At 33.4% G+C, this 13797-nt stretch overlaps 2 protein-coding genes across 8 annotated transcripts; both read right to left on the bottom strand.

Moving 5' to 3' along the window:
- Positions 1-726: 726 nt before the first annotated feature.
- On the bottom strand, positions 727-6895 carry LOC140804653 (uncharacterized). Of its 5 annotated transcripts, none has more exons than XM_073160737.1 (5): positions 6515-6895; positions 3591-3935; positions 1528-3502; positions 1235-1441; positions 727-1068 (listed from the first exon to the last, which is right to left on the bottom strand). In XM_073160737.1, the coding sequence occupies exons 2-5, from the start codon at positions 3917-3919 to the stop codon at positions 751-753; spliced, it is 2829 nt and encodes a 942-aa protein (XP_073016838.1). In that variant the 5' UTR covers positions 3920-3935; positions 6515-6895; the 3' UTR covers positions 727-750. The 5 variants fall into 5 exon arrangements, with proteins under 5 accessions (XP_073016838.1, XP_073016837.1, XP_073016834.1 ...); XM_073160736.1 differs by lacking the exon at positions 6515-6895 and adding an exon at positions 5392-5529 and having other exon boundaries at positions 3591-3938; XM_073160733.1 differs by lacking the exon at positions 6515-6895 and adding an exon at positions 5392-5529.
- Positions 6896-7609: 714 nt separating this feature from the next.
- Positions 7610-10573, bottom strand: LOC140804755 (uncharacterized). Of its 3 annotated transcripts, none has more exons than XM_073160868.1 (6): positions 10394-10573; positions 9754-9833; positions 8673-9143; positions 8527-8587; positions 8372-8440; positions 7610-7744 (listed from the first exon to the last, which is right to left on the bottom strand). In XM_073160868.1, the coding sequence occupies exons 3-6, from the start codon at positions 8939-8941 to the stop codon at positions 7673-7675; spliced, it is 471 nt and encodes a 156-aa protein (XP_073016969.1). In that variant the 5' UTR covers positions 8942-9143; positions 9754-9833; positions 10394-10573; the 3' UTR covers positions 7610-7672. The 3 variants fall into 3 exon arrangements, with proteins under 3 accessions (XP_073016969.1, XP_073016970.1, XP_073016971.1); XM_073160869.1 differs by having other exon boundaries at positions 8673-9103; XM_073160870.1 differs by lacking the exons at positions 9754-9833; positions 10394-10573 and adding an exon at positions 9207-9721 and having other exon boundaries at positions 8673-9103.
- Positions 10574-13797: the final 3224 nt, after the last annotated feature.

Genomic DNA, 13797 nt, shown 5'->3' with positions numbered 1-13797 from the left:
CTAAAACTAACATTATCCGTAAATTTTTTATTTAATGTTTGATATAAGTGACAACTCACAAGTCTTGTTTTTAGCAAGACAAGTTAATCTAAATAAATAAAGAGGATTTTCCATCCAACAATTTTGAATTTTTTTTTAAAAAAATTTAAATTGTATCCTTTATTTAAGCAGAATAATTTAATCTCTCATAATTAAAATTCATTTTTTTTAAACAAAAATTAGGCTCTTATTTCAATTTGCAAGGAGAATAATTAATTTTTTTTAAAAAAAAAATAGTATGAACTAATTTGCTCAAAGGTTGCACTTTCCCTCCCTAGGCTCCGGTCCCCCAAGAGTTTGAAGCCTTCAAAGTTCAATCTACAAGCAAGTAGCTTAAAACTTTACTTTTTTTATTAAAAAAAATATCATATAGCTCAAAAGTTGGAAAAATTAGCACTAAGAAAACAAGAAATGTGACTAACTGAATAACCAAACTCCACAACTATACAGAAAATAATATGAACTGAGAAGCAATCACAGATAGTACAATCATACTGCTAACTTGGTGGAAAAAAATACCAACTGCACAATTATATGTTTATGTTTATTAAAACACAGAAGAGAACCAAGAATTCTACAAGAAATCACAAGCTTCCTAAGTTTGTTATGCAACAAGCTAACAAAAGATAGAAAATCGATCAGAACAAAGACTTAAAACTCTAATAACAATCAATATTCACGATAATCGTTCTTTCTGCAGTCAATTTAGGATCAATCCTTCCAGCAGAAATTATCGGTAGAATCTGGACTAGCGAGAAGGTCGAAAGGTTTACCTATAGTGTCTTTCAAAATAGTGATTTGGCCTTCTTTTAGAAGTATATCTTCATCAAGGGCCTCCATCTTCTTTCTCATAGCATTGATCTCATAATTTAGTAACATGTTCTGTTCGCTACACTGCTTCACCTTGTCCCACATGAGATCTCTTTCCTCGGATACCTTTGGTAGTATTCCCTTTACTATAGCCAATTCTTTCTTGTTTTCTTGCAAATCACCTTCAAGTTGATCAATAATCTCATCCTTTTTCATCATCTGCAGAGAAAAATAGAGAAGAGGAGATTTTATTTTAAAAATAGAATTTGTGCAATAGACACATCATACATACTGCCGGATTGCTACGAGCACAAGAAAAGTTTGGCCATTCAGAAATACAAATCTAAAATCCATTTAAACGTAAAAAAAGTGGTATTAAGTTCACCTGAAGTTCAAGATCTTTCTTCTCGTGGTTAACGCAAGAAAAATTATCCATCGCATTTTGCACTTCACATTTTAGAGTGTCATTAACTCTAACCGCTGCAGCTACCTCAGCTTGTAGCTGCTCTATGTTCAGCTCCTTGGAATAAAGTTTCTCACGCAATAAACTTGTCAATAAGATCTCGGCTTTCAGCTCCGAAAGGATTATGTCCTGGAAAGTAAACCAAAATTTGTTTTCAAGAAATGGAATGTGTATAATCCAAATTAATGTGTGGAAAAAAGACAAATAAAATTCACCTCCGATTTTGCATCTTTTCTTCTGGGTGATTCATGAGAATCCATAGCAACAGGGTGCACCTTATCATGCAAAATTGTGGACTTTTCGTGCAAGACACTTGAAATGGTTTGCATGCTGCTCGTTAAGTTTTCAGCAGCCCTCTCTAGACCTTGGAGTTTCACTTCACATTCAAGAACTTGGCCTGTGAAACCGTTGTCAGAATTCGATCCCATTTTCAAGATTTGGCAGGCATTTGATTTGATGTTTTCGAGTAACTTCTGACAAATTTGATTGCTCTCTATCAGCAATGGAAGCACTTGATCTTGCAAGCAGCTCATACGGTTCTGTAGTTCTTGATCCAACTTGAAAGTTAAATACTTTCCCTCATTCCCATTGTTTTTCAGACGATTAAGTAGATTAATGTTCTCACAACGAAGTGAATCAATTTCTATCCTCGATGATTCTACCTCTTTCCTTAGTGCATGCTCAACTCCAGTAAGTCTCATTTGTTCCATTTGCACCTTCGCCAACCCAAAATTATAATTCTCACAAGAAATCTTCTTTCCAAGTTCCTCACAAAGACCTCGCAACCCATCAATGGTCTTCTCCTGATCACTGCAGGTTCTCTGAAGTCTACTGATAGCTTGATGCATATCCTTGCACTCGGTAACCTTTTCCTTATAGTTTCTTTTGGTGCAGTCTCGATCTTCTTCTAAAACTCTAGCCTTATCTTTCAGTTCAGATTGATTTTTCTGCAGAAAGTGATTCTCTTCCTTAGCTTCTCTGACCTGAATGGCTAATTCCTCAAGTTGTTTCTCCGAGTTTGTGATTTTGGTTTTAGCACCCATTTCCCTCTCGCTGAACGAAGATACTTCTCTTTGAAGGCTCACATTCTGTTCCGCTAGCTCCCTTACCCTCTCGCGAAGCCTATGTTCTTCTGCCTGGTATCTCTCAAGTTTCAGGGACCACTCAACTGATCTCCTATCCAATTCCTTTTCAAGTGCAAACTGCAACTCATTCTTTTCCTTCTCCAATCGCCGAGTATGTGAATCTAAGTCTCCTCTTGCTATTTTAAGTTCTTCTCTAAATAACGCCTTTTCAGCAATCCTATCTTGCAGGACTGATGAAACCTCAAGGGCCATTTTTGCCTTCTCCTCTGTCATACTCCTAATGATTTGAATCAGTATAGGCAAGCTAAGCCCTTTAACCTCAAGAAAGTTTCCTTGTTCAAGCTCTTCTGAGAGAAGTGCAGCTCGGTCCTCGGCTTCCTTAAATTGTTTGAACAGCTCCAAATCTGTTTCAGTCAAAGCATCAATATTTTCTCTAACTTCAATTTTATCACCAGAACAAGACTGCCTCTCAAAGAATTTGGACATTTCTTCACGATGAGATCCACCAGTCTCGCTATTCCAATCGGTTACACAGTTTTTTTGAGTTATTTCATCAGTATATTCAGTGGAACACCTTATCAAGTTTCTTCCATAGATGTCTTCAATGGTGATAGGGTTATCAGGGTAAACTTCTTTGGACCTCATTTCAGGCAAAAGTTGAGAATGGGAAAGTCTCTCAACCACTTTTCTTGCAAGATTTCGAGGGAACTTATGGTGAAACCCATCATCGCCTGAGACTCTAGAAGAAGGATGAAAGTGGGACGATTTGGTTTCTCTAAAAGATTGGGATTTTGGTTTCTGTTTCCTGGAATCTTGTGGTAAACCCGAAGGCAATCGCTTAACCACAACACTTTGTTTGTCAAATTGATCATTCAAGGAGAAATGCATATTTACATCATTACTTTCATTATGTTGTTCACCATCAATGTAACGGTCCAAAACCTTGCTCGAGACATTACTGGAGCAATGAGAAGAGATCTCAGATAAATCAGTGTGCACTCCGGAAATGATACTATCAGATTTCTCCACTCTCCGTGAATCGTTAACCACAGCAGCATTAGAGCAGTTAATCCTGGTTTGCCTCTCAGGAGGTAAAGCACGAGGACTGAACAATAATTGTTGAAACATATGTTTATAAGAGCAAAAACAGGAATAGACTAAAAAATTATTATAGAGAAATAGCAACTGCCAACCGTGAGGACGATTGAATTGATTGTTTGCGAGAATGATGATTCGTACTGCATGGAGATCCATTTTGGTCCGCGTAGTTCTTTATCTTTTTTCCCTTTTCATAAACAGATCCGGAAGAGAACGATAGGCTTCTTCTTAGACATGGAGCGTTGCCAAATACCTCATCCTCGGAATCTTGTTTGTTTATTCTGGACTTTTCTGCTAGTTTTTCGCAATAAATTCTCTTATCTGTTGATGATGGGGAGATATGATTACCATTTCCGCCGTTGGATCTGAAAAAGAATAGCTTCTTCATTTTGGCAACTTGACTCCACGTTTGGTCATCTATCATGGAACTTGTAAGTGATCTGCTAAAAAAAGTACAACAAGAAGAAGGATGAACAAAAGACGATTAAGTGAACTTGCAACAGTAGAAAGCTCAACCTCTTGGAATAAGTACAATGTTTTAGCATTATGACCAAGTGAAACGCCAATATATGTTCTCCAGAACATCATGGTCGCCAGTTACAAATCATCAATCAAGAATTTCTTGGAAGGTGACCAGCTTAACAACCAGGTTTACAAATTAGGAATTAGAGAAATAACCTATCAAAAAATGGTATATCTTATCCTAAATCGATAGAAATAATCCCCGTGTAGCCCATACAGCAGGATGAATTTTGTGTGGGATCAATGTATATTTTTATGCATCCTACAATATATGTTCTATGCGAAGAAGATATCCTGGTATACCATGGACAATACCTCCAAACTAGCAACACAAGCGAATTTAATCAGAAAGCAAAACCCAATACCGTCAGAAGTAAATGAACCTTTGCTTAAAAAATAATGATATCCTTGCTGAATTAACATTAATGATTATGCTAAAAGCTTCACGTAAATTATACAAATACAGTAGTTATTCACAACCTTTACCATTAACAAGAATCATTAGACCCCATAAAAAAAAAAACCAACGTGCTTCTGATTCATGATTAGAAAAACATTGGTGGCCAGGAGCTGTCATTGGTGTCAGCTGATTCTTTTGCTTTAAAGACCACTCTACCATTAATTCCCATATTCCTCGACCTTCACTCTTCCAAACACATAAGTCCATTCCATTTATCCAATTTCCGTGAAAAAAAACCTCTTCACAGGAAAAAAGAAACTTAACCGAAAGTAAGGACCATTTTTCTGTACACAAATTTTCAAACCAATAACAAAAGGAAAAGAACAATAAATCAAAAACCCATATCAGATTCAGTACGCTCTCATTATTAAAAATTGCAAGAAAAAGTTGACCAACGAGTCCCAAATTACATTCTTGGGTTCCTCTCTTACAACACATTTCCACCCAAAAGGAAAAAGTAAAAAAAGAAACAAGATATTAAAACAATACTCACAAATCACTTCGTTCTTTCACCCTTAGTGTTATAAACTTCAAGCAGTGAAAGTTACCGTTGAAGTCCTTAAAGAAATTATACATTTCATGTTTTCAGATGAAAAAATTTAAAGGATTCAAAACTTCCACCGAAAATGAAGCGTCATTATGAAGATTTACTGCTCGAGACTACTTGCCTAATATAAGTCCTAAATTTTCAAAAAAATTCAAAAACTCTCCGACGCAAAAATAAAATCAAGGAATGGTGAATCTTAGACGATTACTGTATCCAGTTACTCCAAGAATCCTATAACAAAACCCCATCAAAACTAACAAATAAAAACAAACTTCCCCATATCACATTATATGCAAAATTTCGACGAATGCACATAAACAGACAGATACAAACAGTTAACTAAACACAGAAAGAGACGGAGATTTACTCGACGGAGAAGTGAAGAATAACAATAGTATGACGAAAATCTGAATTCTTGGAATCCCAAGAAAATAGAAAGGAAAAGATATTATTGGATCAAAGTTTTCAGTGTGAAAAGAAGCGCCTGTGTAATCATATCTGGTGATGATTTGATGGCCATTCAATGTATAGTTAATTACAATAATTAAGAAATAATTAAGGAAATGAAAAAATATTCGATGCCGCGCGAATATTGGAGCGTTTGTTTTGCTTTTTTGAAGTTTGTGGGCCCTTACTTCTTATGTTGGACTTCCGACAATGTTTTCGACATACCTCGTACCAAATTTCTAGAAGCTACAATCAAACAAAATATCAACAGTTTTTTAATAGAGATTACTATTTTATTTTCAAAAATTTGACAAAAAATTTGATATTCGACTCGAGTAGAGAATTTTTTTTATCTAATTAAATAAATAGATAATTTGATATGGAGATTTTCGGATCGGAGGTTAAATCCTACAATTTATCTATATATTATTTTATTATATATATATATATAGATATAAAATTGTGGCACTTCAATTATGAATTTACGATTATGTCTTTTTGTCCTTTGTCATTAATGATGGTCGTGGTAGTCTCCGTCTTTTCCACTTATTTTCTAAGGTTGTTTAGGTATTTTAATTGGTTAGGTTTGTGTTCCATAAATTTCTCATGGCTCAGTTTAATAAATATTCATAATTTTCATCAAATTTGAGGTCTTTTTTATTTTATTTAATATGTGGTTATAATTATTTATTTATTTTGATGGTTTAAATTCAGACAGATTTTTCCTTTATCCTTCATGGATTTCTTTTTTGGGTTCTATTTAAATTTTATTTTATTTGCTCGTTTTTTTAAATTTAATTATCTATCCATCCATATTGTTGAAGCTATCAATATAGGACTTTTTTGTACGCATTAAAAGTTGCACAAAATTAAGTAATTCACATGTTCTATAATTACAGACAATCTTTTCTATTTTGCCTATAGGATGATTCTACTAACTAAACAAACAAGAACACAGCAATTCCATATAAAATTGAAAGTTTCAAAAAATAAATGTTCCAGAACAAGAAAAGCCACCAAAATTTTAAGCAAATTATACGTGCGGGTTATTCTGTTATTGCCAACCCTCCTCTCGCAGTTGCATAAAAACAAATACAGAGAGCTCTGAAGCTTGCCCAGAGAGTGCAGCAATTTGGATGAACAAGGATGTGATATCAGAAAGAATTCCAGATCTGCAGACTTTATATTCATCATATGTACATGCCAAATACTGCTTCCACATGAACATCAGAGAAAGGATAATAATTATCACCAGGAAAGTAAGTAACAGTTGCATTAACTTGGACTCGGCTGACTCAAGAAATTGGGAGATATGAGGTGATAAATAGATTTAAAAAATAAAACTGCATATAAATTGTCAAGTTTTCCAATTGGAGAAAGGGGGAACCACTCACTCCGACTGGAACAGATCCAGAAAGAAACTCTCACCAGGAATCATGAGTAGCATAATGGAAATTTAGCAAAGGGGATAGACCGTACACCTAATGTATTTGTGGAGGGGAGGGGTGGCAAAACTAGGAAATTACAGTGGAAATGTAAAGTTTCTCTTACTGATGGGCTGTCGTTCACTGGCCCACCAGCAAGTGTTTTCATCTGCCAACGGCGGCCCAACACATCATAATTCATAAATATTCATCATCAACTATTTTTCCCACTTAAATAATAAAATATATATATATATATACTAATTACACAGGAAACCACAGTAACCAATTACACAGGAAACCACAGTAAACCTTTTAATCCAAAGGCTTTAGATAGTAAACATTAGCCAATCAACATTTGGATTACAAATGGAAATATTTACACTCTTAGATAATTATTTGGAAACAGAAGGTGGAGGTAAGTACATGAAGATGGCTCAAAGATCAGATCTTCGTATTTCAGTCTGTAGAGGCAAATCTTACTGCAAACATGCAGCCATTTCATGATTATCAGGCTAATGCAAAACACATCTTCTTTTGCAGGCTGGATATTTCAGCATTTTAGAGAAGATCAACTGTTCCACTTGGATATGACCACCACTCTGATGAACAAAAGCTCTTGAAGAACATATGCCAACTCCATAAGATGCATGATAAAAGATATGCATCTCGCATCTCGCATCTCACTTCAAAACACGTTACTCCATAGCAAGAAACCAATCATCAATTTTGGTGAAAGATAAAGCCCTCAAATAAGACCAATCAAATTAAAAAGCACTATTCATTGGACAGTTGGAGCAAACCACGCATCTGGAGGTATGGATTTTCCAAAAGCGTTTCATTGTTGCTCTGTAAAGAGAAGCATAACCCATATGAAACTCCAGAGTGCTTCATGATCATAAGAAAGTGTATTTTCGAAGATTGTGTTTTGTGCACTAAATTCACAGAATAAATGAAAAGTCCATTCTTCGTGGGACAATAATTATTAGCAAGCCAAGACAAGAGATTGCCAAGAAGATTGTAAACCAGAGAAAGAAACAGGAAAATCTCTATCAGAACATCAAACGCCAAACATCATTTGCATGTTACAGGCATCCCTCGGTAGTTCCACATATTCATGCTCGTAAATAAATGGGCACAAATGTCATGCAATGTACTTACATCACACATGATACTTGTGCAAGAACAAGGACTAACTAAAATTTAAGATCAAAACAAACCCAGTGTCATATATTTAGACAACAAAGGATGCAAAACAAACTGAACTTCCTATTCATATATTCTATTTTCCTCTATTTCGGTAGCAGCATGCTTTTCTGAGAATGCTGTTATCCAATTCAGGAATTGAATAACTGATCACTAATGTTTCCACTGTTTGCATCAAATTCCAGATACAAGTCACGCACAAGGGTATGACAGCCAAAGCTAACCCAATACCACATGTTTCATCCAATCAAATAATAATTAAAAGTTCACCTGCTGAGCTCTTAAAACAAGACTCTGAAGCAGGTGTTGGTAACTTTCTGGTTCCTCTGTCATCATCCTCTGCCAAATATAAATTGTTATGAGGTTTACTCTTTTACGATCACATTTTACAGCTCAACGTCAGCAAAGGACATCATATTACTTGCCTTTAAAAGAAAAGTTGAAGAGTAATATGCCACTCTAGCATCTGTATCATCCAACAATACCCTGCCAAATACGCGTATAAATAGATTATTTTAAATGGTCATTAAAATATAAGAATATCGTCAAAGAGCGTGAACTTTGAAGTTACCTAAAGAATTCTTCTCCATCAACTTCAGAGAAAGAAGCAGGATCTGCTGTACATTTACCAATTAAAAGTAAGAGAAGTGTAGCTCTCATATCTGATGTTCCACCTGGAAGATTGCCTCTTCCTTTGCTACCTACAGAGACACCCAATGCAATATTATCTGTGGCGGCACCTGCAAGCTGCATCAAAGGCCAATAAAATAAGGCTGCAGGAACACGAGCAACCAATTGCATGGGAACAATGACTTGTCCATGAAGAAGCAGCGCTGCCATGGATGCAGTCTCCAAGTTTGAAAAATGTACATCTTTCCCCCGTTTGCTTGTCGTATCTCCAATAATATCATCCTGACCAAGGTTCTCATCAAGATAGAAACACTTTGCTCCCTCTGCCTTCCTTTTCCAATCTGAATCACTGGAATCTTTGGCGCATATGGACTACTTTCAAGCACAATTGAGAGAATAGAATATCACACATCTGTTCATCTCGAGGAAAAGAAAACAACAGAGTGTTAACATGCACGACAAAAAATATCCATACCTCACTTTAACATTTAATACACAAGCTACTAGTTAATCAAGCAGTATCAAGGTAACGTATATCCCTGCCAGCGTATCATTCTTTATCCGCGAGTACTACGAAAGTGACAGAAATATATCTGTTTGCCTAGTTTCCTCTGTCCTAGTAAAAATATGACATCCCAAGACAAGTTCAGAATCTTAAAATCACTAATAATAGCAACATCAATATTCATGCATGCCATAATAAGGCATGATATGGAAAAAAATAAATATCCCGATAGGGAATCTCAAGTTTCTCCAAGAGAAGGATCCAAATACTCTCAAAACAGATCCCTCGGCAGGACTCTACCATCAGAGCATAAAAATATTAAGTTTCTCTATGAAAGAGGCATCGAGATTATAATTTCAAGATCCACATGGCCAATGGCCTTGAACAAATATTTTGAGTAATGTGCGGTCCAATCTACAAATTAATAGCAATTATGAAGCTACTGGAAGAACATGATTAAAAGAAACATTTATTAAATGTAACAACCAGAAGCATTACATAAGAAGTGTTAGTATACCTGTGTTCCCTCTCCGCAAGAGTGTGCTCTAGAATCACGACATATGCCAGGTCTATTGTCGCATGTGTTGCCAGGTATTCCTGCCATTTAAACAAAAAATCTAAGTCATACAAAATTAGAAATCCTTTCACCTCTCGGAACCTACCCATTAGAGGGTAAGTATAAAAAGTAAATCAAAGCAAAATGACACGAATATACTGAAGTGAGGCCTAAATAAAGAGAACTTGGAGCTGATCTTGGCTGTTTTCATCATAAATTCTTCAGCCTCAATGGGCACAACATTTACACAAGGAAAAAGAAATCGCACAAAAATGGTATCAACACCACAAAAAGTAAACTTTGAACTGAAACTATGAGTAAGAGCTACATTAAAATATAACCAAGGTATCTTGATCACATACATTTTCAGGAAAAATATTCCCTTTTCACAATCCACAACCCCGGAATCGACCCCCACCTCCATTCACCCACTAAAACCCATCCCCTACAAAAATTCCCACAATGCACATTCAAAATCAAAATTCAGCCCCAAAAAAATACCAAATAAGGTAAACAAAGAACTAGTTATTTCGAGTAAAGAACAATAAACAAAAGCTGAAGGCAAACAAAAAATTGAGCAAGAAGTGGCATGTATCCAAACCCGTAATGTCCGGGATGCTTCAAGATTCGTCGGAGCGGCGGTGGACAAACAATCCGCGACGGCTCGACGCAGAGGCTCGGGAGGCTTTTTTGAAGCGGAGGATCTCAACCTAGACACTACGCCGCCACCCAACGGCATCCTGAACCTCGCTGGGCTTCTCGATGGACTGTAACTGCTGGACAGCGTGGAAAAAAGTAATATAATAATACAGTTTGCCAGTCTCCGTGGAATTTATATATTTAACAGCCTGTCTCGGTTCTTTTATGCAAGTATATATTATAATTATAAAAAAAATATTTTCAGTTTTTTTTTTTTGAATATTTAATTTTAATTGGTTAATGTTAAAAGAAATATTATATTATAAAATATTCATTCATAAAAGTTATCAAATAAATCAATGAATTAAATTGGTCGAATATACGTGTAATTGCATTGGAGAACTGTGAATGACATCCAATTAGAATATCGAGAAATAATGATATAAACATTTTATAAGTGTCACACTATATTATTGTGGAACCGTGCATAAATTATCGAGGTGCCCATTTTTTCTAATGTTTATGGTCAAATGTTAAAGTTTGAGACATATATTTTGCCTCAAAGATATTCCTCAAAATTCTAAAAGCTATTTCTTAAGAGTGAGTTTTGTGTGAGACCGTCTCACGGATCTTAATCTGTGAGATCGGTCAACCATACTCATATTCATAATAAAAAGTAATACTCTTAGCATAAAAAATAATATTTTTTCATGGATGACCCAAATAAGAGATTCGTCTAACAAATACGATCCGTGAGACCGTCTCACACGAATTTTTGCCATTTCTCAAAGCTATTCCTCAGCTTTATGAGCCGAACACATTCCTTAGAATTTGAGGAATGTGCTTAAAGCTATTCCTCGAAATTAAATAAGATTTTTCTGCTTAAAGCTATTCCTCAAATTCTAAACTTTTTTTTATTATTCTGGTGTAATTTTTCAACACAGATTTAATTTCTAGATTGACTTTTTGACGTTTTATATAGTTTATTTATATTTGTTACAAAATAATTTTCCTTCGCAATAGCTTTAAGCACATGTATGGACATTAATTTCCTAATTATTATCAAGTGATCTTTAAAATATTCAAGTTACTACACATATGTTTAATTTTATCTCATAATATATATATATTTATTCTCAAAAAAATTTACAGAAATACTAGTCGTATATTGGGTAGGACTTAGGAGAGATTCTAATTTTTTTTATACAAGGAATGTAACGTGCCAAATTGCAAATCCAATTAAAATAAAAATAATGACTAAATAAAATTATATTTGTATACATCTTTTTAATTCTGCTTCAATATTTCAAATTTTATTATTACTGTTAAGATCCAAATTTTGTTATCTAAAAGTACGTGAATGTGCATATATCATTATTATTATCGGTAATTTTGAGAAAAATGCATCTGTCAATTATTTATTTAAGAATTAGTACCCACAAGTTTTTTTTTGTATTTTAGTACCTGACACAAGATCAACTTAGTTTTTACTACTTGTCTCAAGTATTTTTACATTTTTACCCTTTTTAACTAATAAAAAACTATTTAAATTCTTATTTTTGTTAGTCATTCTCTTTCCACTCATAATTCACAAATATATTTGGATGACATGTACATTGAATTAAAATATTTTTTTATTTAAAAAACAATCACAACTAAGCATTGAACTTTTTGAAATACTTTGTTTTACTTGAAAATACTAAATTTCAATTTTAAAATACTTGATTTAGTAAATGACATACTCAGAATTGGTATTAAAATACTGAATATTCGAAAATGTAATGCAAGTTCACCAAGTGCTTGTATTTCTATCCAAGATCTATTTGGATGACATGTTCATTTCATTTAATTATTTTTTTTATTTTTTAAAACATAAATTCGCAACTAAGCATTGAACATTTTCAAGTACTTAGTTTTACTTGCGAAATACCTAATTTCAGTTTTAAAATACTTGATTTGGTAAATGAGATACTCCGAATAGGTATTAAAATACTGGATATTCGAATATGCAATTCAAGTTCACCAAGTGCTCGTATTTCCATCCAAGATCCATTTGGATGACATGTTCATTTCATTTAATTATTTTTTATTTTTAAAAAAACAATTTCGCAATTACGCATTGAACTTTTTCAAGTACTTAGTTTTATTTGCGAAATATCTAATTTCAGTTTTAAAATACTTGATTTGATAATTGAGATACTCATAAAAGTTAATAAAATACTAGATATTCTAGTAGGCAATGTAAGTTCACCAAATGCTCTCATTTCCATCCAAGATGCATTTGGATGGCATGTACATTTCATTTAAATATTTTTTTTATTTTTAAAAGAAAAACAAATCCACAACTAAGCATTGAACTTTTTGAAATACTTATTTTTACTTGCGAAATACCTAATTTCAATTTTAAAATACTTGATTTAGTAAATAAAATACTCAGAATGAATATTAAAATACTGAATATTCGAATATGCAATTTTAGTTCACCAAATGCTCGCATTTCCATTGAAAATGTATTTGGATGACATGTTCATTTCATTTAAGTATTTTTTTATTGTAAAAAAAAACAAATTCGTAACTAAGCATTGAATTTTTTCAAATACTTACTTTTACTTGCGAAGTATCTAATTTCAATTTTAAAATACTTGATTTGATAAATGAGATACTCATAATAGATATTAAAATAATGGATATTCGAATATGCAACGTAAGTTCACCAAGTGTTGGTCTTTCCTCGAAAGATGCATTTGGACGACATATCCTTCTCATGTGATATCTATTTTGTAAAAAACAAAAAAAAAAAAAAACAAATTCGTAACTAAGCATTAAATTTTTTCAAATACTTACTTTTATTTGCGAGATACCTAATTTCAATTTTAAAATACTTAATTTGATAAATGAGATACTCATAATGGGTATTAAAATACTGGATATTCGAATATGCAACGTAAATTCACCAATTATTGGTCTTTCCTCGAAAGATGTATTTGGACGACATATCATTCTCATGTGATGTCTATTTTGTAAAAAAAAAAATATCAAATTTCCAACTAAGCATGAAACTTTTAAAGTACTTAGTTTACTTGATAAGTACCTAATTTCAGTTTTAAAATACTTGATTTCATAAATGAGATACTCAGAATAGGTAATAAAATACTGGATATTTCTAATATTCATCATGATGAAATTTCAATGCAATTGAAATTTTAACAAATACATTTTTCATCACTCCTCATTAAATAAAAATAACAATTTATTTCGATATACAAAGAAAGAACTTACTTTTACTCCGGGACAAGTATGTTACTATATTTTTGTTAAAAGTAAGTGCTTATTTTGATCTACAAACAAGCTTATTTTGATCTACAA

Source organism: Primulina eburnea, chromosome 11, assembly GCF_022965805.1.
Source record: "Primulina eburnea isolate SZY01 chromosome 11, ASM2296580v1, whole genome shotgun sequence".
Classification (NCBI taxonomy): Eukaryota; Viridiplantae; Streptophyta; class Magnoliopsida; order Lamiales; family Gesneriaceae; genus Primulina; species Primulina eburnea.
The sequence above is the reverse complement of the archived record's forward strand: the minus strand, read 5'-3'. Positions and strand labels throughout refer to the sequence as shown.